This window comes from Actinia tenebrosa, unplaced genomic scaffold, assembly GCF_029948245.1.
Source record: "Actinia tenebrosa isolate PJP-AT-01 unplaced genomic scaffold, QUT_ActTen_1.0 PGA_scaffold2__45_contigs__length_23673736, whole genome shotgun sequence".
Taxonomy (NCBI): domain Eukaryota; kingdom Metazoa; phylum Cnidaria; class Anthozoa; order Actiniaria; family Actiniidae; genus Actinia; species Actinia tenebrosa.
Genome location: NW_028292579.1, coordinates 12,892,131 through 12,919,337, shown reverse-complemented (window position 1 = coordinate 12,919,337; position 27,207 = coordinate 12,892,131). Strand labels below are relative to the sequence as shown.

The 27,207-nt window shown below is 37.3% G+C and overlaps 1 protein-coding gene across 8 annotated transcripts; it reads left to right on the top strand.

Annotated features, from left to right (window-relative positions):
* The first annotated feature begins 3 nt into the window (after nucleotides 1-3).
* Nucleotides 4-26,963, top strand: LOC116302502 (protein Wnt-4). Of its 8 annotated transcripts, XM_031711807.2 has the most exons (6): nucleotides 4-149; nucleotides 306-365; nucleotides 15,512-15,674; nucleotides 15,870-16,099; nucleotides 18,184-18,476; nucleotides 25,398-26,963. In XM_031711807.2, exons 3-6 carry the CDS (start codon nucleotides 15,601-15,603, stop codon nucleotides 25,872-25,874), a joined length of 1,074 nt encoding a protein of 357 aa, XP_031567667.1. In that variant the 5' UTR covers nucleotides 4-149; nucleotides 306-365; nucleotides 15,512-15,600; the 3' UTR covers nucleotides 25,875-26,963. The 8 variants fall into 8 exon arrangements, with proteins under 8 accessions (XP_031567667.1, XP_031567668.1, XP_031567671.1 ...); XM_031711808.2 differs by lacking the exons at nucleotides 4-149; nucleotides 306-365 and adding an exon at nucleotides 3,357-3,951; XM_031711811.2 differs by lacking the exons at nucleotides 4-149; nucleotides 306-365 and adding an exon at nucleotides 10,572-10,672.
* Nucleotides 26,964-27,207: the final 244 nt, after the last annotated feature.

Sequence of the window (27,207 nt, the reverse complement as noted above, 5' to 3'; positions counted from 1 at the left end):
GGCCACAGAAACGATTGGGCTACAGCAAGACACGACAACTTGAGATACTGCTGTGAGGATAGCAGATACGCAAACTACTTTAAAATCTTCTTTAGTTGCGTTCTGGATCCACTCTTAAACATTGCGTCTACTTGTGCTCTCTTTTCAAGGTAATCTTGTACACTAACTATACCCTCTAAAATCAGATATGATAGGCCTTGAATCTTTAATTAGGTTTGTGTTAGGAAGTTTCACGTTGTTATTGCTTATATTTTTCTTTGGCTACAATAAAGTATCTAATATCCGTTGTCATTATTGGATTGCAGCTTATTGGTTTTCCTTTGAAACTTTTCACAAAAACGTCCAACCATCGTCTAATCTCTGAGGTAAGTTAACTTGTCTTATTGTATATCTTTCGGATAAGTCTGTCAATTCAATCGATCGATAGTTCAGTCTGTTATTCTGACATAACCCGGGCAAATCTTGATACCTAATTAGGTGAAAGATCGTACCGAAATTAAAATGATTCTTGGCTCGGGCTTTTGATTTTTCCCTTCAATTAACTAATAGGAGAAAGCAGGGCGTACATTTCCTCAGTATTAAGCAAAACGAGAAGACGCATTTGGTTGCTTTTAAATAGCCTCATCGACCAACTGAATCTTGATATTCTTAAATATTTATTTGGGAAACCTAGGTTCGATATTCCACACAGTAGAAGATGCTTATTGAGTACAGGCGGGCATCTCATTCTATGAACTGGCCGGGAAAGTCCAGACTAGATTTAAAAAAATAGCATTGAGATAGATACCCTGAAATTTTATCAGCTTAACCTTTAACTGCAAATAACTTATTTATAAGGCGTCTTTCACTCACAATTTACACTCAAGTTATAAGCTTATAAAATCAGATGATGTTTATCGAAGTCATTAGCGAAAAAGTGATGTACAAGGTGCAAATAACAACTACTTTGTTTGCTTCCGAGTGACCTGTAAATCCATTTTCGGCATCGCCGAGTACAAAAGAGCAGACTCTAGATTTAGATTATCCGTATAACGGTAAACAGGACGTATTCGGAGCATAGATTTTGTACCTTTAAAATATATACATTTGCGTTGTTGACTGCTTCCTTCTGTTAACAAGTAGTGGACTAAAGAAAGCGTATTAGAGGATAAACAACTTCCAAGGGGTAATAGCAGCTTGTCAGCAAAACTCTGAATAATGCTTGTGAAATCGTTTCATGAGCAAATTCCAGTGAATTGTTTCCGAATCCGGTAAGGCTAGTAGGACAGAAACCACAAGCAGTACTGACCGCAATCCCCCACATCCGCTAATTTAGGAATATTTCTTTAAAAGTAATTGCCCTGTAACAGCTAGCTATCGATTGCTCGCACATGGTGGACTCGGCGAATAGCAGCGTTCAGAAAAGCGGAGTTGCTGTCTTATTGGGAAAATTATTGATTTTCAATTAGATAAAAAATAATCTAGTCAAGCTTGTTATTTTATGATCAGCACTATATATACCAAATGCTGCATGTTTAAGTCTTCGGCTTTACTTGACTGATAGGCGGGTTTATGAGGCGCATGGAGGAAGTACTTTACGCAGCATTTGATTCAGAAACTAGAGCTTAATATTTAGAAACCAAGATAAAAAGACTAAGACTTCATATGCAATACCCAAAGCCCAGTCTAACAGAGGTTCCCGAATAGTATTTTAGAACTGAACTGAAATAAGTAAGATTCATGGTATACCAATTATATGAGGCAAAATTAAGGCCAATAAGAAATCTTGACTATCAAGATTATTCTTATGAAAAAGTGAAGTAAACACAGGATCACCTACGTACATCAATCACTCTTTGCGCGCTTATACAAGTACTTCTGAGGCTTGAGCCAAAAAAATACTATTCTGCTGTGGCATATTCCTATAGGAACCTACATTGGCATTCAATTGTCAACATTATCGTGACTTGTTAGACAATATATTCGACTAGACTAAGCCAGATATCAGACCAGTCAGATTATCAAAGATTACTGACCAGGCTTAGTCAACTGCAAGCATTTAAACAAAGGTTGGCCGCTATTTTACCGCCAAGATGCCAAGCAAGGTTGGGGTATCAATCAGTCCTATCCAGTCCTCACCACTGGTCTTTGGCAACGAATTCACATTCCAGTGATATTCGAAAAGCCAACAAACTGTTTTCTTCTTACGCCAGCTGCTCTAACTCCATCCAGTACGCTACTGAACAATACGAGGACAAGTTGATCTAATCCACATCAACGACTTGGACAGCATATCCCTACTTTCCACTAGATATTTATACAAATCTATACGTTAAGTAAATGTAAGCTGAAAAAGATCAATTTTAGTCGTGCAAGTGTATGCTTTTGTAAAATGAAGATTAGATGTAATCCTGGATTAGCTTGGATGAAAGAGAGGATGAACCATTGGATGGAATGAAAGGGAATCAGTCCACTTGAACCGAAAACTGACGTGAATAATACCGATCTAAATCAACACAATACCTCTGAATCTTTGCAGACAGCTTCGGCAGAAAAATCACCTTTTTTTCTTTGACGTGCGCTTTTTATAAACTAGCAGTATTAATATAAGTTGCATGAAAGTTCTAATTGTTCTTGCTTTTGCATTGCCCGGTTTAGCGTGATAAGCGTTAGTAATTTCTTGCTGTTAATCCAAAGATTTTGGTCTGAACTTTCCTACATTTCTGGATTAAGCTGGATGGGAAGGAAATTCGAGATTCCAGTTATGGGGTTAACAAGGGCGTTCTCCTTGTGCTAGGCGTTATCGTCAAAAACCACGCCGGTTCTTAACGATATTTCAAAGTCAAATGAGGAAAGAACTCAAGTTCAGTGTTTGAGAGTTTTCAAGTACACTTGAAAGCACAGAAAAAAACTTTCAAGATTTTTCTGTTTCAAAGTAACCTTAGGAAAACTGACGCCAGATTTTTCCGGACGAAAACAAAAATAACTTGGAATGAAACTATGTGCAGAGAATTAATGCTCTTACTCTTCTAACCGATTGTAAAACTTGCAAGAACCTTTTGTTTTCATTCACTGATGTTTTTTACTACAGAATGAAGCTAACTGCGGTCTGAAGTTTCCTTGTTTTTTCTGGGTTTCAGACAAAATCTTTAAATAAAGTGATCTTACACAAATGATGCTTATTTTTGTTACATCGGGAAACGAGTGTCCAAAGTTAGCGTACCATACGCGTGTGAACTGTGACCCAATACGTAAAAACGTGCCACTTTCGGCCGACCCTCTCAACGGCAAAACAGACACGTTGAATCATTAGTAAAGGCTTATTTCCGAGGGTTTTGGTCCTATCTTAGTGACATAAACAAGAAGAGGTGGCTGTTTGCCGATTTCATCAGTATATTAATTTTCCCTTCGCACGCGAGGGAAAAAATTAGACCGAAGCTTCTAAAAACCTGGGAAAGCTGTTAATCTAGTCTTTCTGGTTGCATAGCCAAGTGCGCTTTTGAATTGAGTGGTTTATCCGCTGGAACTAAACCGAACGAGAACGAGGAATTACATCGATTGCTTACAGCTTGAGGTGACGCAAGTTGGTCTGAAGGACCGCGTGTACTGGGAGTCGTTTGTGTCATATCAAACATTGCAAATGTTGTCAGCACATAAAGTAGCCCATTTAGTGGTGAAATGGTACTAAAAAGCCCTGGCCTGCCAAAGTGGTGGAGTTTTACTGCGAACTGCAACGTCAACACTACTAATCTCTTACTAAATCAACCATATCTTACTCTCCAAACTCAAGCCATTTACGTCCTTGCATTTTTGGTGCTTGCATGCTGTGGTGAATACTGAGCTCGGAATTGGTTCAAATAAGCGTATTGTATATTCTCTGTGCCTACAAAGTTAAGCTCCATCCATATGCAATAGAGTTTTATCCTTGACTTGGATCAATAGTGCGTTAATTTTGCTTTGGATGCAACCAGGGTAAGTCAACACTTTTACCTTCTTCGACTAATCACTGCTTAAATCGTCTTACTACTCAACTGCAGTAGAATGAAAAAGCTTGCTTTGCGTTCGATAGGTTTATTTCTAAGCGGATTTTCCTTGCGCGTCTTTAGCATCACTCACTGAACATCAATGAACATATGACCATCTGAAGACTTACAACCCTTACAGTAAGACATCTTTTTTACTGATTTGTTCAGTATGTCAGCCATTTCATCCTTCTTGATTACCAAGATGCCATTCGTATAGTAATAAAAGATATTCCCATGCGTTTTTGGTGAGAAATAGGAGTGTTCATTTTTGCTATTCTCCACAAAATACAGACCTCCGCGAAAAGATGTGCAATAAATAAGAAATCCGCGCATCCATATAAATATCTCTGGAAGGGTCCCAAAACGATTTACACACTAAGGGCATTTGAAATAAATGAGTTTCCGAGTGTCAAAATAATATCAAGCAAGTCGGGTCAGTTTTGAATACTGTTAGTTTTATTTGTGAAGGTTCGTTTCTTGGTCGTTGCCCATGTCAGTCTTTCCTCGACAAGTTGTCAGTCTTCTTGCACAGTTTCTTCAAGCGGTGCAGTATTTTTTGACTGTTTCAGTACTTTCTTATTTAAATTACTTATAAGAAGAAGTCGAACATGGATAGCTTAGGGCTATAAATAGCATGAGATGTCGTTTCTCGAGATGAAAGAGTAGCAAAGGTATCGACATCTTAATTCACCTTATTTGAAAAATATGTCTAACTTGGCAACATCGGGCTAACTGTTCCGACATAATCATTTTATTTTCCTTTCTTCACTCGTTATTGTACGTCTGTCACTTTTTTCTCTGCAAAGTATTGAAGTATATAAGAAGCGTCGAAGTATGTAAGATGCATTGTTTGGGCTGAGTTTTCAGTTTATCAACGAAGAGGTATTTAGCTACCTATTGGTGTTTAGCTTTTTTTTTTGATTTTTTTGTGTTTATTATATGCATACTTTATCGATGATAAGATAAATATCTAGAGCAGTACACTGTAAAGTGTTCAGTTCTGTGGATCGTGCTTAATGAACACCTTGTTGAATGGGTCATAAGAGCAAAGTGTTTCTTGATTCATTAACAGTTAAACCAATTATTCTTTCATGATGACTATTATAGTTTTACTTAGTAAGTACTTTATTTAATTCACATAGTTGTTTTCTGTGGTTGACCGGAAGTACGGGGCTGGATTCAACGAGTGCCCAGTCAAAGTTCATAACCATTACTTACAGTCACTGTCTCAGTTATGCTGTGTTTTTCATTACTATATTCTAGTGAACCACTGGGTTCGATTCAAAGGAATCAGTGATTCAGTTTGTGGTTAAATTACCTTTAGCTGTATCCAGCTGGTGTTTTTATACTTGACTAAGTATGCGGATGTTAAAATCTTACTAATTTAGTAAACTACATGAGGACCTGAATCTTGTATAAAAGAGCCATATGGATCCCGGAAAGAGAAAATGAATAAAAAGAGCGCAATTGCTTGAAATACAGAAGTACTTGAAGAAAGAATTACGCGACGACTTGTTACAAAAAGGATTGCGGCTTGAGTGATGGCCCATCGCTTTACAGAGCATACCGCGTTGGATGTCCTTGTATAATAGATCCCGCTGTTGTTCAATGGATCTTTCTAGATTTATCTGGCAGCAGTTTCAAATTCTTTGCCTAAAACGACTGCTATTTGAGCTCTTGGTGCCTCTTTGGCAAGCTGTGACAATCACGCAAATACTTCCATCCACTACTTCTAAAGGAGATTATAAGCCACAAACAATCAGATACTTTTAGCCCACGTTTGAACGGTTAATCGAAGTATTTGGAGCAAACACATTCAAAATGAATAGAGTTTAATAATAGGACTTGAATGAGTATGGGACTGCATGTTGAGCTGCATGAATAGAAGCCAACAAACAGATTCTCCAAGTGTTTATTTCCCATGGCAAGATTATGGGGCATAAAAACACTAATGCTTTATCAGCCAATTGCAGATAAGAGACCAATCTTTTCTTAAAGTCTTACCTTTAATCTTTTGCTATTATCTTAATTACGCATCAACAATAAAAGATATTTGCAGTGCAGCCATATAAACACAGCAGCCAAATAGCCACGTACAGGAAGAAGCTGGAGAAGCTGGAGCTTTTTGAAGTGGATTGGATTTGGCAGCGTCTTTCTTAAAGCTTGCCAAGAAATGTTGGGTTCGCTCGATATATTATGAATCCTATTGGTGTTGTATTCTGAATTCAATTTACGTGGCCACCTCTGGTGTACTTAAAGTTTTAACTTAAACATGTTTAATAGTATTTACCGTGTTTCCGTCGAAAATGACAGATGAAAGATTGGTGTTCTAAACACCGATTAACTTTGTCTTTTGTATGCACGTCACGACAAAACAACTCACTCTCATGTACCATTATCACTGTACTTTCTTGTTATTGGTTCTCGCTGTTGTGAGGACAATTCAGACGTTAGAAATCAATTCTTCCAGTTTTATCAGATATTGCTATCACTGTTAGAATAGAGTATACCTGGCTACTCAAGATAACTGGGAACAACTGTGACCCCCTTCCCTTCCATTGGAAGTGGTTTACTTGTTACGACATGTATGTATTTCGTAGGAAGAAAAAGAGGCGATAATTTGTTAGATTACCACTGATTAGAAAACCACTGATTTAGTGGTTTTCATTTCCAAGGAAAAAATGAGTGAAAGGTAAAAGGTATTGTAGAAATAGGGAAAAGATAAAGATAAGAAAGATTGAATTCGTTGCCAAAGACAGAAAGCAATAAAATAGACTCTCCGGTTAGAAATCACAAGATTTTGCCTGTACAAAAATTATTACCTCAAAAAGTGACAAAGGGGTCCAAGCTCGTTTGGGCAGACTGTTTTGGAACACCGTTTCGGTTTGATAGCCGTCTCTCTGCACGGTCTCTGCATGCGTCTCGATGCCGGATCACGCAACCACCCTTCCCGCTTGATCGACCATATTTCCTTCAATATCCAACAAAAGCTGTTATCAAATTATTAATTTTTTTTATTAAATTAGTGGCTTGGTTTAACTTTGCTTTTGGACCCTTGAACCAGTATGAGGACAAAAAGAAAAAAACAACAACAAACAAAACGAAACGAAACGAAACGAATAGAAACGAAACGAAACTAGATCTTTGTGTAGAAAACTCACTTAACTTAATTAAGAGCTGACTTGATCAGATTGGTCACCCTGACCGTAGAGGACTAGGAAGCACATCTGAGCCAGCAACAATCTCTTTTCATCCTTATTTGGTAAAACAAGATTTAACAGCCCGTTCGCCTAGAATATGTGGTGTTTGGATCCCCGATTTCAAATATCCTTAGGCCCGGGTTTCATTTTCACCGTACGTCAATACGTTAATCGTTATTAAACGAGGGAAAAGCATTCATTACATTAAGTTTTGGTTACTTTAAAATGTCTACTAGAAATCAACAGTTTAGTGACAATCGATTGGAAATATCATTTATTTTGATCACGGTATATTCAAACTAAAACTAAATTCTAGACGGTTTCAAACAGTAGGGTTCAGAAAGCAATAACTTGAAAAAACCGTGTTCACGGTTAACTGTTCTTACTGTAACCATAAGTTATATCGTCCTATTAATAATCTCATTTCGAGTTCGCCTTTGGTCAGTCTTAGCCTCGATTGTGTACTGCAAATTTTCATTAATTAACCCATTGTATAGTAAGGAATGTACGTACTACGGAACAATATGAGGTGATTAAAATGCCACGGGTTTTGGTTTAATAGCTGAATATTTTAACGCACAACTGAGTCTAAGGCTGAGCAAAAGAGAACTCGAAACTGGAGTATTGCTTTATGTTTGAATGAAGAGGGATTATCCATCCAAACCGTGAACTGGGATCCCTGTGTGTTTTAAATTCTAGACATCAAACGCGCCAAACGCGCCCACCCACACACTGAATACTAAAATATCATACGTCACTTCTCATCTTATCGTTTTATCATATTTAGATTTATTTATGCATCAAAAGATCAATTGAGGACGAACTTCCCCCAAAAATTTTCCCATTTATTGAATGGGAGTCAATTAACCAAATGGGAGTTAATGACGTATTCAATACGTTTTATTGGTATCTATCAGTTGGTACCCGCCAAAGCTATGACGTAGAAATGGTTTTCTTTATTTCCTGGATTACAAATGGTTTTACCAAATAAGTAATTTGCAAGTGGTTTTTCGCATGATTTTGGTAGTAGGTGACTTATAATGGGTTCCTGAATTAGGCCAAATGATGATATCATATAATTCACAATTGATTCAAGTCTCACAATTCGCGAATTACCGGCAATGGATTTTTCCTAATTTACAAATGGCTTCTTCAAATTCGTGAAACACTCAGTAATGGATTTGTCTGGAGTTAGTTACTGACAAACGAGTTTCCAGACACTAAAATGGTTTCCTTGATTCAATTTACGTATTCAAATGAGAAATTAAAACTATAAAATAAATGCATTTGATGAAATTTAAATGCTTTAACACATGCCCTTTGGCTTATAATGAGTCTTATTCGCATTTTCAATTCTGGTGCTGATAGAATGATTGTCTAGAGAGTGTGTAACGGAGCTCGGCTTCCAGTGAAACGAGGGAGTGTCTCAGTGGGAGTGGTTCGCATTTTGTCGAGACGAAACATTTTTTTCCAGTTAACGTGATGATAAGTCAACTGTGCGATTGTAACAATGCGAAGAAATCCTTTGATTGCAGCAACACGGTCGACGGGTGAAGCGGATTTCCGTAATATGATGTACGTATGCCTAAATATTAATTCATTTGTAATAAATACTGTTTTTAATTGCTAACAGCGACTACAAATCAAACAGATCAGATAGCTAAACATACTGTTAGTTTACATTTGTTTTTTAGATTTATAAATAATGACTTTTGAAGTGATATCATTAGCCTTTTCCTTTAGACACGCGTGAATACATTTGCTTGGATATAGAGACCTCTTGTACTAGATCCCTCGCTAAGGTGAAAATATTTTATACCATGCAGGGAAAGTCTGCTTCACATCTCACTAGAGAACATTAATCATGCTTGACTCGACTCCTAGATTCATGAATTAACTATTGCAAACTAGGGGTCAGTAGCTTATTGAAAGTCATAAACGCGATTAGTAAACCTTTATACTACCTTTAAAACTTCAACTTATGTTTCCATAGTTACAAGTCATAAAGTTCTTTTACTTCAACTTAATGTTACATAGTAACAAGTTATTAAGAATCACCATTAAGTTACCATAGCAGCAAGTGACACTCCGTATTTAATGGTGATAGTTTGGTACTAGAATATTATCTCAAAACTTAGGTATGATCTCCGTCAGCATCAGACAGTTGCTGAGTTTTAAATTCACATCCCAAATGCTTGAGGTTTATCACTATTTTAGATCGTGGACTAGACCTTAGTGATTTCAGTCATCCACTCACTCTTTTAGACCCTATACTGAGAGATGCTGTCATCTGTGGGACAAAGGATGCTTGGGTCAAAAGAACTTGCCCAGGAACTGCTTACAAAATCATCATTCGTTCTACAATCACTGTACACGAAGAGATTTGCCAGCATACAGTAAGGTCTTTCATGTCACAGAGGTATCTTTTTCTGACATTTTCAAGGAAACTGCTTTTATTGGCACGTGCGTAGGTCGGATGTTTTTCGATCGTTCGCTCGGAAATTACGGTGTCCACCGAACGCCTTCGTGTCTTAAACAACAAGCCAATCGGAAACAACGAAGGGCTTCGCAGACAATCTAATATCATATTGTCTTGACACGATGCAGACATCGGAAACGAGGAATAAAAAGCTCACGCATTGCTTTTAACCATGATTATCGTTTAATCTATTTCAAAACAAAAACAGTTTTAAACGAAAGGATGTGGTTCTTATTTAGAGGATTATTCATAAAAGACCCGAGTGCGCGAGAGAGTTTCCGAAACGATCTGGATGACTCTCGGTGAATCAAGAGTTAACCGAAAAGGGACACATTCTGACTGCATAGGATAGCAATGTCTGTTAAAGGATGTGGTGAGGTCCAAACAGAAAAACACCCAAAATTTCTGGTTTTTATCATCTAATTTTGATGACGAAAAACAAAATATTGGGGCGACAGGCGGGGTGTTCGTGAAATGTCCGTTAACTTGCGTGAAGGAATGAAGTTTAACTTTGGTTCCGACTACTGACCCCGTACAATAGTGCTCTGCAGATTTTGAATAACCTTAGTTTTCACATTATGGAAAGGAAAAAGACAAAGATAAAATACTCCTGCTCGTTTATTAAACAGTGCTTAGCAGTTTGCATCGATCAATCATCTTTCTTTAATCTTTCACTCGGTTTCATTATCTAAATGGAATGTAGAAATAACGACATGGTATGGGATGGGAAGGTAAGCTGTCTCACCCACGTTGAAAGTACGTAACAGTAGATTTCCTATCTGAAGTAAATGATGATCAACAAGCGGACATGTGCAAACAATCCATCAAACAAGGAAGCTATATTGATAATGATACACGTATAAAAGGTTTGTCACAACACAGACGTTCAAAACTGAGTTGGTTGACGATAGTAACTAATTCTAACTGAGACTTCTAGCTACGTGTAGTGATCACTAGTGTAAAACATACGAGTGCTGTCATCAGTAAAGGTCAGTGGGTTGATTTGTGTATATTATTATTCTAGGTATATACAATGTCATATATTTTAACCTTTGAGTTCATTCTGAGCCTCTAATTTGATCTAAAATTTTATGTGAAAAGAATCGCATCGCCGAGTCGACTGACTTTATGATCCTATTTGCACTTTTAAAAACTCGTTTCAATGTTATCGAAATTAACTTTAGTTTGTAGTCAACGTATGACAGATGGTGCCCTTTGAAGTTATCATTTATTTATTCCTTTTTATTGACAAAAATTTCAGTTAAGTCTATATTTTAAGTAATTAGTGAACGTATTTTTAACAACTTATTTTGACTTTAACGAACAAATATTTCACCGGCCGCCTTTCATTCTTATTTGTTCAAGACTTTCGCCGGGAACTCTAACCCATGGCGGCCTGTAAATTGATGTTAAAAGGCTTCTCGATAGCCGAGTATTTACTCTGATGTTTTAAATGGACGTTATTTGAGTTTATTTTGTAGAAAATCCTATTCGCTTTAGGGAAAAATCTAGGGTCATAGAGGCTCAACCCTCTGCCATCAGTGAAATCCTAACCTCAGTATATGATGTGTCGTAACTCCAGGTTTATGGGGAATATTTATCCCCAACAGGCAATTTTTTTTTTTAAGATGGGTTTTTAATTTAGAAAGTATCTGTTTTTCTTAAATTTATCCTTTTTTGTTTGACCATATCTCCAGATGTGCTAGGCCTCAACGCTTTATGTCGTCTAGTTTCGTTGACTGCTTATATAAATATATAATTTAATTTCGTTTAGCGTTTAGCGAAAGTTACTTTTAGGTTCGATAAGCCTTGGACGAGGAAAGCCGGCAAAGTCAATAAATACCCCCCCCCCCCCCCCCCCCGCCAGTTTTCTAAAGTTACGAATAATATGGAAGATAGTTTTCGTGGGGTTATCGTTGTACCAACGGAACTCATCCAATTTAGGTTCCCCAATCATCTTGAGCCGCCTTAAAATAATCCTTTAAGCAACCAGAATAATCCAGGGCATACAATTTTCACAACAATTTGGTATATTTAGAAAAAGTTTCATCCTTTGAACGAAAGACGGCTTTCTAAGTACTTTTTGGAGATAACCTCAGACACGCTACAATAGAATTCCTTGGCTCGACCGGCATGAATAACAAATAGACCAGTAGTCCGAGTGGTCTACGAGTCAATAGTCTATAAATCCGAATAACGAATTTGTGGTTGAAATGATTTTTCTTTTTTGCGTTTCGATTTTCAAAACCTGCACCTTTCGCTATTAGACCACTAAAGGCTCAGCCAATCAGAATTTGAGATAGACCATTAGTAGGTTTAGACTAAAGGAATTTACTCACTAATAAATGCGTTGAATATAATCAAACATTTACAAGATGGTTCTGGATTTAACGTAATTCACCCTAACTCACTTATACGCGCGACGAGGAGACTTTTCGATCACCTCACCGGTAAAAGTCTCGTAAAATCAATATAGTGCTAAGAAAAGAAAACGCGAAATGATAAGGCGAGCACTGAATAATATAGTTTTGGTGTTTTGAATATTTTCACAACCTGTCCCAAGATAAGGTTGATTTGTATCAAAAGGTGGAAAACAGCTCAGAGGTAGTGCGTTCGTCTGCAGCCCATCCCATATTCTTACCGTTCTTCTGTTTCAACAGCGATTCGCAGCTAAGAGCTTGTACTTTAGTTTTTTCAAAACTAATTGAGTCTACAAACTTTCTTTGTTCTAATCTTCAAACAATTAAACTCATGTGCCACATTTAGAAACATTGAGTATTCATACCATCAGTGTACACACGGTGTGCGGAACCGTTTGATGAATTCGCACTAGGGTTCTAGAAACACCCCAGTGAGTTACTTGATTCCTGAAGACAGACTAAGCTGGATGGCCTTAGACACTAGAGAATGTCTTCAGAGTGAAGATATCCGGACAGAAGAAAACACAGGGAGGGGTGGGAAGTAACATTTTGTTCAGTGGTAACATGTATAGGTTTTTATACCTCGAGGGAATCCTTCATATCTGATGCCAAGAAGAACCCTTTTCAAGATAATACCATTATGTTGCATCGTTGTATATTGCGTCAAATCATTCATAGAATAGCAGTATCCTTTTACTGGCCTATTAGACGTCATAAGGGCACCGTTCAGTCAGGGGTCAGTCGTCACTGGCATTCAGATAAACTTTCATCGGTAAAGCAATCGGTTCCAAGCCCCCGGGACCAGTTCATGAAGGTCTGATTTCAGGTCTCTGTGTCATACTCATTCGTCTGTTAACGTTGTCCAGAACGTTGTGATGTTATCTCGGTTAGGAGCGGTGGTAAGATTATTTTAGAGAAGCAGTTAAGCACGAAACGAAACGACCTGCATTTTGATATCATCAAACAGCGAGGATACGACCACAGATCGTCAGGCTATCGAGGTTTAAATTATTGGCTGTACAGAGGATCACCTTGTACCGGATTAACTGGATTGCTCTTTCCAGTAGATTCCTCACTTGCCACTATCCTAATGCACCAAAAGAAGGTAGTTGATTTAAAGATTACGCCTATCAAAGTTATCTTTGTTCGTTCTGCATGATTCCGTAGACTTGAAGTCGGCGCGCGCAAAAAAACAGGGGTTTGATTCATCGGCGATCCCGGGTTCGAAAAGCCTTGGGCTAATCTCTACCTAATCTCATGAATCCTCTGAAATGTTTCTAATTTAATGAGCTTCTTTCTATAGATTTTATAAAGTGACCTGGTGTAGAATAAACAAAAACCGCCGACAGTATTCAGTTAGCAGCTCAGTGAACTTGACATAACAAAAAGAATCCAAACTGCACGTATAGTAAAAGCTAGATCTTTTCCCAGGGGAGGGTAGGACAAATGTCTAGTTTAGCGATCATTTAGACAAATATTTGCATTGAGAAACAGATTTAAGTATTATACATTATTATCTTTAGATTAGTTTACGCAGTCTGTCAACAGAACTATCTTCAATGTCAGGTAGGCTGTCTTGTTAGTGTGGTTAGTGGACTGCTAAGGACACTGTTTTCAAACTCAAAGGAAAAATCTAGATGGAAGAAGTAAGCTAAGTTAATTAGCTCTTTATTACTTGCCATCATGATTTCGTGCTTCAATTGCCCTGCAGCAAGAGTCTCTTCATAGGTTGCCTGCAGCGAGCTTGCGATTACAAAGAATTTATTATCGGGGTACGTCCTACGGTCATGTCACGATATCTAGAAAAACAACCTTCCACGAGGTACCAGCACAATCAAAGTCGCGTTCAAATAAAAATCCTTTGAAGATTGTTATTCAGTCATTTTGAAAACACTCGAATCAGGTTTTATTATCATTGATTTTGTCTATATGACAAATGAGGATATTGAAAATAGATGTTGCGGTGTCAAAAGGTTTTTGCCCCTTCAATTGTTTCAAACATTGTTTAACTTTTCCAAGTCATAATTACGTTTTATTTTTAGAAAAAGTAAAATTTCCTCTTTGTTCTTTTCTGAATTTAGAATAACCGCGGAAATTCGTATGCTATTCATAGTTCTAGCCTGGAGCACTTTTCCCATCTGTGAAGTACAACACCTGCAAACGTTATAATCGATTTATTTCATGGTCATTTAGTTTCGCCACGCTCGGCTGTATCTCTGTTTTCAATCCTTGGGTCTTGCATTGTCTTAGGCCGCAAGAGGTATTTTTACAAATCATATATGAGATTACGTATTAAATCTTGTAGATTCTGAAGTTGTTGATTGTGATCGTCGCTTTCCTCTTGATCGCTGCGCCAAAAATGCCACTGAACAAGAAAGAAATTCTTAAGATAGAGTTTGAAGTCACTTGCCTCAAAATGCTTTTTGCTTTTTGAACCTTCGTTAAACGGTTTAATTTGTTTCCAATTAACAGTTCTCGGCCTTGAGAAAGGTGAGTGTCATGGAACACGCAGGCGAGTGGCTTCGCGGTCTATGTTACTTCACCATCCTTTCGTCACTTCGAACTTGCGCCCTGTGGTTTTGACCCACTTTAAGTTCATCTGTAGTTTTACCTCCTCCTCTTTCATCAAAATCTCTTTCACTGAACATCTCCTGAGGCAGGCGTATGAACCATTTCCTTAATAGGACAGCAAATGCATTGTAATCCTGTCTCACGTTTCTACCGAGTCAAATCAAAACCGGAGAAAGCGTCAACAACGTCTACATGGAATGACTGTATTTTGTACTCGTCTGCAAAACTCTAAAGGTGATGGAACGAGATAGGAGCCAGAATCCTTGATCATCGTGATATATCCGTTACCTTCTTTTATCGATGTATAATATACATTGCTGGCCGACTGAGGCGATTCAGCGGCATATATTTTATCTCTTGCTTTTCTGAAGTTGCTTGCTGTATGGATACGAGGCTTGACGACGTACTCTAAAGTAGGCGTGTCTAAATATAGCAAACTAAAGGTGAATCTTGGTATTAAGTAAATTACTCCACTCGACGGTTCAGTGATCTCAAGCGTCAGAGACGTATTAGAGCTGACCAATTCGTTTGCCATGTACCATTGACACAGTGGTTTTCATTGCATGCACGTGGTAAACAAACCAGCGAAAGGTGATAGCACGTCCATCGACTTCGTAAAGCCTCACACCTCTATATTTGTTTTGATGCTACTGTGGTCATGTTTTCATGATCTCCAATCTTCTAGAGTCGTGTGTGTGAATTCAGCCGGCCGGCCACTGGCTATTCACTTTATCTTTTTAATAATAATTTCGTTCTGGGTGAGTGAGGGCTATACCAAACATGCTTCTGGAGCGAACCGAGTAATTGATTTACTAAACCCAATTTTGCTATTTGCAGGTCGAAAAGAAAGAAAAGTGACTAAGCATACGGCAAGGTTCAAAGGATGTTTTTTTCAAGTCGTTCTAAAGTGTGTGTTGTTTTGGAAGATGTCACTTCATATTGGTGTACTTGTAGTATGGATTAGCTTGATGCTTCACACCACCGAGGCTATCCGATGGCTGTAAGTAGCAATTTCTCCATGACTAACACCATCAAAACCGACATTTTTCTTGTTACACATTTTGTGTACAATTATTAATAGCACTAGATATTGTTGATGGCCTTTGTTAGTTGTTTACGAGGCAGTGTGTGACTCTAACTGAAGTCTAGATTACAACTCATAATTAACGATAAATGGTTCTTCCGTTCTCCATAGGGCAATCAGCCATGACTCAAACGACGCGTGGGTTACGAAAGACTGCCATAAGAGACAGGGCTTCGTCGGAAAACAGTACAACATGTGTCGTAGAAATCTACCTATCATGAAATATGTGGCTGAAGCCGTGGAAATGACGCGGGAGGAATGTATGCACCAATTACAAGGCCATCGATGGAATTGCTCAAGTATTTCCAGAGCGCCAACATTTCTAGCAGACCTTAAGCGAGGTAGGTATACGATTATCATCAGTTAGGTTGATGTGCAAATGTTTTTATTAGATCTCTTCACTGTTCTGTCAGTATAAATGTGTTTTGCCCTAACACCACACGTGTAAAAGTGCTTAAAGCAGACACTTAAAGTAATGTCATGAGACACTTCTCGACTCCATCAAGAAAACCTTGAAATAATGGCAAAACAAACGCAAACAAATAGGGATATTTTATTCTGATGGGAAATTTAACAATTGCATTATTGTTCTGTCGGCTCATACCTGATTTTGGATTACCGGCCGTTTTTAATTTTTTATGACCGTGTTCTACGAATTCTTCTCAATGAAGGTTTGCTATTCAAAGATAAAGAACTGACACTATGAGAATTGATTTTAACACATCCATCTGTTTCTATTTCTTGTGGATGGTTTGGTATTTAATCAGCCTCGACTGATCGACCTCGAGAATCTTCAACTCGAGCAGCCAAATGCCAATTGAACTGTAAAATCATAAAAATACAAGAAAGAGGATTTCGAACTGATCAATCTGATTCTTATTCGGCACCATAAATCTTAACTAATGAATTAAAAATTTATATTGTTTTTATAGTAAGACAATGTTGATGTCTGACTCGAGATGTCAAGTAGTTATTTAAGTTATCAATTAGGAGGTTTGCTTTCTTTTGATTGAACGAGTAATTAGGCCCCTTGATTCAATAAATAATGCTTTGTTTTTCAAGCAGAATAGCTGTTCTTTGTCCTAGGATTCTTGTGTTTCCTTCGTAACAGGGAAATCCAACTATCGTATTCCTTCCAGAGGAAACTTAGACCCACGTAAATGATTTTCTAAAAAGTTATTTTTTGAGATTCACCTGAAAGAAAACCCGGTGTTTTCTTTGTGCTTTATCAACAAAAATAGCTGTCCACTGAACATTGCTTTTTACCGCAAGGAATTCACTCGTCTTGACCACTTAATTAGATAAAACAGTGCAGTATACAAATATAATGCATACATAGGAATTGTGGAGTCTACCTTTAATTGACTTATAGATAGCCATCGTTCTATTTGGCACATTTTGTGACGTTTACAATTGAACTTTATTATCGCAAAGCAAACAAAATCTTTTCTAAAGTACGTAATGCGAGGAGGTATACGTGGAGGTCCTGGCTTGCGGTAGATCAGCATCTGATTTTGATCGAAATCATCAAACTACCTTGATGCACCATGATGTATGAATACAATGGAAGAAAAACTAAACCTAACTCTATTTTGTCAAGAAAAAAACCCAGTTCTTTTCGAAATTCAAATATTTGCAAATATTACTCTCTGAGACAATCCAGATGCGCCACATTTATAAAATAATAACGAATTTGTCTGACAGAGAAACAAATAAGAACCATACCTAGAAATAATGACCGAAGGATAAAGATTGTCGTCTGGAAAACGACAGCACACACGTGTTTGACACCCGTCCTTTGGAACGTTAGCGTTTGGTTGGAAAATATGAAAAGATATTTGTAAACGTATTATAAATATTATGGCGCAAGATAATACTATTTCTGTTTATTATGTTTGTTTATCGAGTAATTTATAACACTTCTGAATACTTTCTAAACATATCAGAAACCACTAAAAATAACCAAGATAGTATTCTGTTTTGAATTGAACTGAACACTTTAATGATTTTTCCATATGTGGTGCTAAAATTAAAAATGTTAACTTGTTTCCTAGGCAACGAGTCACATTTTCTCATTCTCCATATTCACTGAACACTCAGCCAAGTATTTCACCTGAAGGACACCCGCGAAGTATTCTCTTTGAACATCTTGTATTTTCCGCGCTTTCAAATTGTTATTTATTTGTGATAACCCTGAACAGTCGATTCTACTGATTCTATAGGTTAAACATCAATTATTTCTATTTGCTTCTGCTTTTGTTTTTGACCACGATTGGCAAAACTTGGAATGGGATACCCCATGTCGTAGCAATCCATGAATTGATGCAAAAAAAGAATCCATAGCAGAGCTCTCAACAACTTTTTCTGTTTAATCTGGTTTGACAATTTACTTCCTTTGGACTGACTTAAAGTCTTATTTTTACAGGAACAAAAGAGGCAGCATTTGTGTATGCGCTCTCTGCTGCAGCAGTATCCTACACAGTGACTCATGCTTGCAGCACAGGAAAACTAGACAGTTGTGGCTGTGGACGCGACCCGAAACTAAAGCTGAAAAGATCCAATTGGAAGTGGGGTGGATGCAGTGATAATATAGCATATGGCACGAGATTTAGTTCGAAATTCACCGAGGCTGTGGAAAAACACAGAATGAAGAAGAACCGAGACAAAGGGACTAACGCAGCATTAATGAATTTTCACAATACAAATGTAGGAAGAAGGGTGAGTATTTTTATTACTTGATTGTTTAGCATTACTTGAAAGAAACAAGGTGCAATTCCAAGCCACTTGTAGACTACCTTGTTTCTTGACTTAGGTATGAGGTGCATGCAGTCGTTCTACTAGTAAACCAAGTTCAAATGACGAATAATTAGACATTTGAACTGAGCCTTGAATATCAGTCGCGCAGTCTTTTAAAGTGCAATTTTAAGCTTCAAAACCGTGCTTGATCCTGACCTTATGCATTCCATTCTCCGTTGTTTATGCGTGAACGATTTGGTTATCTCTCTTATGTGGGTGATAAGAGGCTACTTCCGGTCCAGTTTCAGATAGCACTACATGGCTGCCTAGAGGCACTAAATATAGTGCTAGTGCTAAAAGATGGTCGGGAGCGTTTGAACAAATATCATGCAATAATTAGCCCTATATTTATAAAGAAAAAATGTGATTGAAGTAAATAACTGGTTACTCCAACGTAGTACTAATGATCGAAACATCACCATTGTTCTTATTCACTTGTCGTATTCAACACACTAACGCAGTCCCAACTAGTAACCACTAGTCATTCTTATTCACTTGTCGTTTTTAACACAACAACGCAGTCTCAACTAGTAACCACTAGTCATTCTTATTCACTTGTCGTATTCAACACAACAACGCAGTCCCAACTAGTAATCACTTGTCATTGTTATTCACTTATCATATTCACTTGTCGTATTCAACACACCAACGCAGTCCCAACTAGTAACTACTAGTAACTACTAGTTGTTAACAAAAGTTACCTGCGAGCCAACTGACATAATTACAGGTTTCTGCAGATTTCTGTAGTATTCACTCAATCGGTAGAATAACAATTTTTGAAGTGATGTTATGGTTCACCCTGAGTTGCTACAGCAACCAATGTTGCCAAGTTCAATATATAGTACAACCCGAAGGCGATCAGTATATTTCTATTTGTGGTCTTAACATTGATCTTGATTAGAATATGTTAGTATGTTGTTTCTTTGTGATAAATATTAACAAATGACTCACGGCGATACACAAAGAGTTTGATTCATATTGTTCTGCTTTTGAGGGTTGAGAATTTTATCTAAATCACCAAAAACTTTTGATAACAACAACACATGTGTATCATAAAGTCATAAGCTCTAACAGATCGTCATGTTTTAATAATCTAGTTTATCAAGGGTGTTTGCATAGGACCACCTCGGTTGAGGTATGGAATTTGATAATGTTGTATTTAAACAAGAAAAAAAAAAAGATAAAAACTGAGTCAAAAGGAAAGCTTAAATTAAAAGGAAAAAAACGGACAGAAACGATGGAAAATGGCAAGAAAGCGGAAAAGGAAAAAAAGGCAAATTAAAAACATATCAGCTAAAAATGGAATGCGTGGAATAAGCTAAAAATGGGACGAGAGAACAGAAAGATAAGGTAAAAAAAAAAGAAAAAAAAAAAAAAAAAAAAAAAAAAAAAGAGAGAGAGAGAGAATGAAAGCAAATAAAGTATTTTGGTCTTTGAAGGTCGAAATTGATATTTGAAAGCACCACTGACAATGAACGTGCATTTACAAAGTGTAAGTTATCAAGTTTAATATCTTCAAAAGGCAGCGCCTGTAACTGAGACCACTTTTACTACGATAGTATATATTGAGGGTTCAATTTCCTCATATCCGAGGGAGCATAGCTCTTAATTTAACAAGATAATACAAACAGTATCTTGCATTGTTTGGAATAAATCTCTTGAGTTTATCTAAATTGGGAAAATATGACCGCAGCTTATTTAAAGAATTTTGGTCACCAAGTTATTACATGTAGAGATGTAATCTCTTGAGATGGACCGCATTTCTTGGAATGCATTGTATGAAATGCAGCCCAAGAATACCGCGTCTGTGTATAGGAAATTATAATAAAGCAGAATGATACGAGATATCTTTTTGCTTTTCAGTTTTGGCTTAATTTTGGGTCATTTTATTCGAGACAACGTTTTAGACCGGATTTCCCTAAGAAATCGAAGTACAGTGACCCCTACTGCTTCCCCTTTGGAGGAAATTATCACAATCATCAACTAAACATAATCTTTTTTTAAGTTCAATTGTAGACCACAATTTCCTACGTTCTCTCCTTTTGTCAGTTTTTGTAATTCAAAGTACTCTATGATAACAAGATCTTTCCTAAGTATAATTTGTTCAATTTATTACCTTAAAACCTGTTCGGGTTGTGTGTGCATTTGGAAAAATTCAATACAGACGCAAATATGTGGGACGGATCCCGTGTCTAGATCAGTATCACCGAATTACTCTCTTGCCGAGCGAAGCTAAAATATATATTTTTTTCTCGGTGTATCCTAATAGGTCAGTTAATATATGTCACTGGAGTTAAATGATTGAGATGGTAATTTGTCTGCAATAGTTCACTTGTCGCGTGGATTTTAGTGGATGCCCCCAGTACAGCAAGACCCCTAGATGGACTGACCATCCGGTGGTCGAGTATGTGCCGCACCCGACCCATCCCTTCAAATGCTTGCTTAAAATTTGGCATAAAAAAGGCAATATATATATATATATATTTAACTAATCATCGTAATTAATCAGAAAAAGACGACGCTTGCTCTAGAAAATACATTAAATTTAGCCTCGTCTAAGGTATCCGTGACTACAAAGGCGAGTGGACATAGATTATAGTTTTATTGTTTGCAAATGAATTCTCGATGTCAGCTTATCAGATAGATGTTGTCAGTGATAAGGCTGGATCTTGAGACATTAGGCTAGATCATTGACTTGACACTCTTGAAGGAAACCGACTGCACGAAACTATCTAAAAGCTTGTCCAACATGACGGAACATGTTGCCGAATCTTCCTGCCACTGGAGATATGCCTCATACCACACGGTTTCGTATTTCGTTAATATCACTTCATGACGAATAAGTTCAGTTTTAAAATGTTTTGTTATTCGCAGTAAGAAAAAAAAACTGCATAGAACCGCCAAGGGATGTCAGCCATATTGGATATTTCATAAAGCCAACATCCTCCAACATGACCGCCTTTGAGCTGGGGATTTTTTGCCCCATGTATATTTCTCCATAGACAATTTCAAAAATTTCTTGGTTTTGATGATATTTGTCGAACCACGTTTCAACATCTACTCATTCTAACTTTCAGTTGGTTTTCCCCAGTCCGGACGGATTACTTCAGTATATATGTATTGGATTTAGTAGAAGAGGGATTATCTCTTACGCAGGTACCCGGTAATCTGTCCGAAAAGACCCGTGTCCGTTAACTAGTGAAAACACTTTGGAACTTCTCGCTAACAAAAGATCTTAAAGAACAGAAACAGATAACACAAGAATAAGTAAAAAAACACACTGAGATTTACAGTTATGGTTTTTTTTTAAAACGTCGATGGGTTTGTATAACCAACTTTGTATATCGTTTATACGCTTAACGTATCAAATGTGTTCCCTTGTGTTTTGGCCAGTGCAAATATCTCTTTGATTTACAAGATTATCAATACAAGATTATCAAGAAGAAATCCGGAAACCGCACTGGGAAATATTTATAGAATGTTGGTAACATTACTTCAGTCAAACTATTCAGTGCAGCGACTCAAATTCATTTCCTTGCTTTAGATTTCTGATGAACCCCAGTCTGACTAGAGCTAGTATCGAAGTGAGCAGCCATCTTGGCCTTTAGTCTATAGGTGTATAGGTATAAAGAAGGGGAAGGGTTGTGTTTTTCCCTAGAACGTTGGCGCATTGACTAACATGATATATCAAAGAAAACAAGGATAAGAGAAAGGAAAATAGGAAGTATTAGTAATGATTGCTTATTGAACACTGCACGGTCGTTCGTTTTACATTATTTCAAATTGTAAGGCAATACATTTCTTTGTTTCTGGCATTTATTTCTAATCTATCATACCTTCACGCTCAAGGCTATCGAATGGATGTGTCAGGCAGGTTGCTCAAACGCCTCGCACTTACATCATTTCAACAGTCTATTTTCCAAATATCCATATCAATGACGGACCATGATACTTTGGGACCCTACACCACAGGGGGCCCATTATAGACTCTTATGGACAATGTCAGTATAATTTATCATTTGTTTGATCTTCAAAAATGCCGTTTTAATTACCCAGTACTGGATTAATGAGACTAGCAGACTTTTGTTAATAGACAAATCCATGACAATCTGTCTTGCTTATAATACTTCTGTAGACTGGCTATCGAATATTTACAGACATCGCAACTCTAATTTATGAACTCGTTTCCTTCAGACATCTGTTAATAACATTAGATTGAATATCTAAGCTATTTTATTAGTGAAAGAGAGTGTCGGCGAGGTCGTGCCGAAGGTCTTCCATTGATGTATTCAGTTCCTACTGATTTCAGAAGTTTTCTCTTCTCATACATGAAGATGCTGAAGCTTTCTTATGTCGACTAGAATACTGCAGGGGTAAAAAATCAATAAGTAATGTGTTATATATTTTTAGAATTCTCGCCGCAATGTCAATATAACTACTAAAGGGATCAGGCATGTACCAAGACTTTCCCGTGGGGAGGGGGTTAGGTTGCATCAGCGCTACCATATCATGGATCCCCTCTTTTCTTCAACACCCACCATGCTACTAACAAAGCATGGCAGGTATTTCCCCTACCAACTGAGCATCTGTTAGGTTGGAATAACGAAAAGCGTTGTCGTCTGAGTCAGTCTTCGGATTTATCAAGAAGGTCGATTACACTATTAACACTCAATACAACCTGGTTCAAGGCGTTTGGCGTTTATCGCCAGTAATCTCTTGATGACTATAAGAATGAAGGTGCCACAGGTCAAGAAATTCCTTCTGATGGCAGTTCGCCATCTTTTTTTCTAACAGTTTAGTTTGCTTTTTTTGGGGCCTCAGAACTTTATTTTATGCCAAAAAACAGTAAGGTACTCTAGTTTCCACCTTAGTTATATTTGTCAGTTTTGTGTAATTCGAAATATCAAAGCCCGCGCGCTTAGTGCGGGGTTTTGCTATCAAAGGTATGCGGTATTCTATGTTTTGTAGTATTTCGTTGATGTCGAAAACATTAAGACTCAATTTTTGAGATTTGTAAAAAGCTTAAATCGAGGTAGAAACTAGATAATAATTCAACTATGAAGCGTTATAAATAGTTATTATTTAATAGATAATTACTGAGGCACGCAGCATTCGTAGGTATAATGCAGGCAGCTTCGGGCTACGCCCTCAGCTGCCTGCATTATACCTACGAATGCGGCGTGCCGAAGTGATTATCTAGTATTATTATTGTTCTTATCAAAATCCAATTGTTTTCTTTCTAGCTTGTTTATCATAGAAACAAAGCCAATAATGAATGAACTAAATATGTCTGATTTTTCTCTATGCATTCGTTGGGATAATGCAGACTGAAAACAATGGATTTTGATAAGATCAGTAATTATTTAAATAGGACATACGTTATCCTTCGTGGCCGGGACACACGAAAGACTCCACAAAGTTTGACTGGTCAATGCCGACCCTACCCACTTATTTATTTCCTTTATAAGAAAAGCGCTTTCCGGCAAATCCTGCTGACTGTGATTAGATTAGGTGTTAGGGTCGATATTTTTAAGGATTTGGTAAGTTAATCTAAATGTTAAGTCGTATGTGGCGGTGCACTTTAAATGAGATAGTAATGACTCTATGAAGAACTAATGCCTTGATGTGTTACTGAGATAAGGTGGACCACACTAAGAAATAATGCGTAAGGATTAACTAAGGTGCTTTTAGCCGGGTTGATGCTTTAACTTGAGAGGCGTAAGAGATTTAGTAGAGGGAAATTTCAAGATAATTATCTTTTTATATAGGATGGATTCGAGGATATAGGACGAGGAGGATATAGAATATTGCTCTTCCAAAATTGGACAGTTTGAACGTGGCTTGAACAGTTATATATGAACATCTTTCAACCTTTCCCAAAACGATTTCGCTTCAAAAAAAAAAAAAAAAAAAACCTTTTGTGTTTAAGTTGTTATCAGCGCAAACATGGTAAGACGTAACAGTTTCTACAAATTTTTTCCTTGCTTTTAAAGTTCATAATCAATAGTCAGCTCTCTGAGGCGGCCGTCCTTTGTATTCGAGGAGCGCAAATCATGTGGAAACATTCATTTTGCAATTCAATAGAACCATGATTGCTCATGATTTAGTGGCTGCACTAATGAAAACTCAACACGAACTTTATCTTATAATTTATCTATATCCTATAATCCACTGATGACAACGAACAAGTGGTGCTTAAGATATGTATTTGATGGCTTTTCCAGCTTGTAAATCTTCAAGCCATCATTTCATGTTGAGCAAAATTTGTTTGTGTTTTTAGTTCTCGAATGTTCCGTAGCGGTATCTTCAATGGGACGCGAACTTAAACGCTATTCACAAATATGGCGCACAAATGTTTGTCAAGTGAAAAGTAATACATAACACCTCATTAGGGATAAAGTTCATATGTATTTTCTTACTCCCTTTTGATGTCCATATAAAGACTTATTGCGTGTTGGCATGTTTGCATTCCCTTTACCATTCTATCTTTCTTTAATAGTTGCACCAGAGGAGTTATATATATGAAAATGATACTCAAACATGAATTCTTTGGAATTTTGGGCATGTACTATTTCATGGCAATTTTTCATGGCAAGTTTGTCTTGTCCTAGGTCACGTACATGCCATACTTCCCTTGGCGTGGCCGCCATGTTGGTTGACAGTGATAAAAAAAATCATTACCAAGTCTTCAATATCTAGTCAACCAACATGGCGGCTATGACGTCACATCAACCGTAATTTGGAAAGATAGAAACTTGAACCTAGAACATGCCTTACTGTAAAATTGTTAGAGTTGAGTTGGTTAGCTAAAAAGTATGCTAATGACATTTCTATCATTCCCAGGCCGTGCGCGATAACATGGAGATCATCTGCAAGTGTCTTGGGGTTTCAGGCTCCTGTCAAACTAAGATTTGCTTTCGACGCCTGAGCGAGTTTAGGAAAGTTGCAACGCACCTGAGGAAGAAATACGAGAAAACTATTCTGGTAGCCAACAAAAAAGTCAAGTCAAATCGGAATAAGAGAATCATGAAGCTCAAAATGGGCCAACAACGCTACTCTACAAAAGATCTTATATCACTGGTAAATTCTCCAAAGTACTGCGTCAAAAACCTAAGAAAAGGATCTTACGGGACAAGGGGAAGAATATGTAACCCCAAGAAACGTCGTGGAAAAGGAAGTTGTAAATATATTTGCTGCAATCGTGGTTACAGGACAAAGACAGTGATTAAGAAGATAAGGTGCGAGTGTCGGTACGTTTGGTGTTGCACCGTCAAGTGTAAAACCTGTACAGTTAGTGAAAGAGTCAGTCGATGTAAGTAAAGTGAGTAACTCTTAATGTACAAACGACACAGACTAGCCCTTTGGAAGCAATTACTGGTGCCAGTTTATTGTAGAAGAACAAACTTGATCTGAGAATCAATGATGTACATATATCTTACGCGTCAGTAGCCGACGTTTTGTCACAAATGTAAAGCTTGTATTTGAAAAATATCAGAATCTGAATCAGATATTATCACGTTATCACGTCGCACACTGCACCCTGGACAATAAAGGTTATTTTGTCTATCGATGCCTGGACAGCCATTTATACGTTTGCTAACGTTGTGGTCACGAAAATGTGCTGATTACAATTAACACCAAAAGGTTTGGATATGGAAAGTATAGGCAGGAACCAGGCAATTAACTTAACCAAGGCAAGTTTTTAAACAGCTTTTGAAAAGGGCGTGAAAACGTTCGTGGAACAGTTGAATATATTAAAATATTATTCACAGCTGTGATAGATCACGGATCATAGACAGCATCATCGCTTATCCGTAATTCTAGTGTATAAATTACATGATGAAAAAAACTTTTGTTTTTCTTTTTCCATTCTACACATTCTTGTCAAATGCTAGTTATGCTTTGGCCTTTTTTATTCGCTCTTTCTGAACACTATTTCTCTAGCTTTTTGTCCACTTTTTTATTCTTCATGTTTTAGTTACGGGATTTTTACTTGTAAGAGTAATAATTTATCTTCAAAGAATAGAATAACGTCGTCCATTCGGCTCTTACGATATGCTATACAACTCTTTGACCAGGGCAAAAGGAAGGACGCTTCTGTGTATTATAGTGTTCATGAAACGTCATTGCTGTCACCATGTTGGATGCCATTACCAAAAGATTCGTGATTGGTTTTGTTTGTCATCGAACCTGGCAGCCATGCCGTTTTATGGGTTGTTTCCATAACAAGAATTGTCCTGGACAAAGTTTTTTCAAAGCATCAATGCATCCACAATTCTTGATATATTATTTATTTATTATACGCTACAAGGCAAAGGCATTTATGCATTTTGTCCGATTAACTTATCTTATTGGAAGTAATTAAAAACTTGTTACTTAATTTGTTGAAATAAACTAAGAAAAAAATTATTGAGACTTTTTATTTGACTGAAATAATGTGTACACACAATTAGGCCGTTCAGTCACTTGCTCATATATCACTTTGATAGCTTAGACCAAAAGGTGTTCTGGGCAATAGCTAATCCTCTGGGCTCAGTTGTACGAAGCCTGGATAGCGCTATCCAACGGATAAATCCTTATCCAGTGGATAAGTCGATGCTGTTATCCAATAAATTTTTTCACTGGATAAGATTTATCCGTCGGATAGCGCTAT

Excerpts from the sequence above, each read along its gene's own strand:
- LOC116302502 (XM_089033983.1), top strand. The coding sequence starts at position 14,872 with ATGACTGTATTTTGTACTCGTCTGCAAAACTCTAAAG. Across the intron at positions 14,909-15,511 it reads TCGTCTGCAAAACTCTAAAG|GTCGAAAAGAAAGAAAAGTG; the intron begins GTGATGGAACGA and ends TGCTATTTGCAG. Across the intron at positions 18,477-25,397 it reads ATACAAATGTAGGAAGAAGG|GCCGTGCGCGATAACATGGA; the intron begins GTGAGTATTTTT and ends TATCATTCCCAG.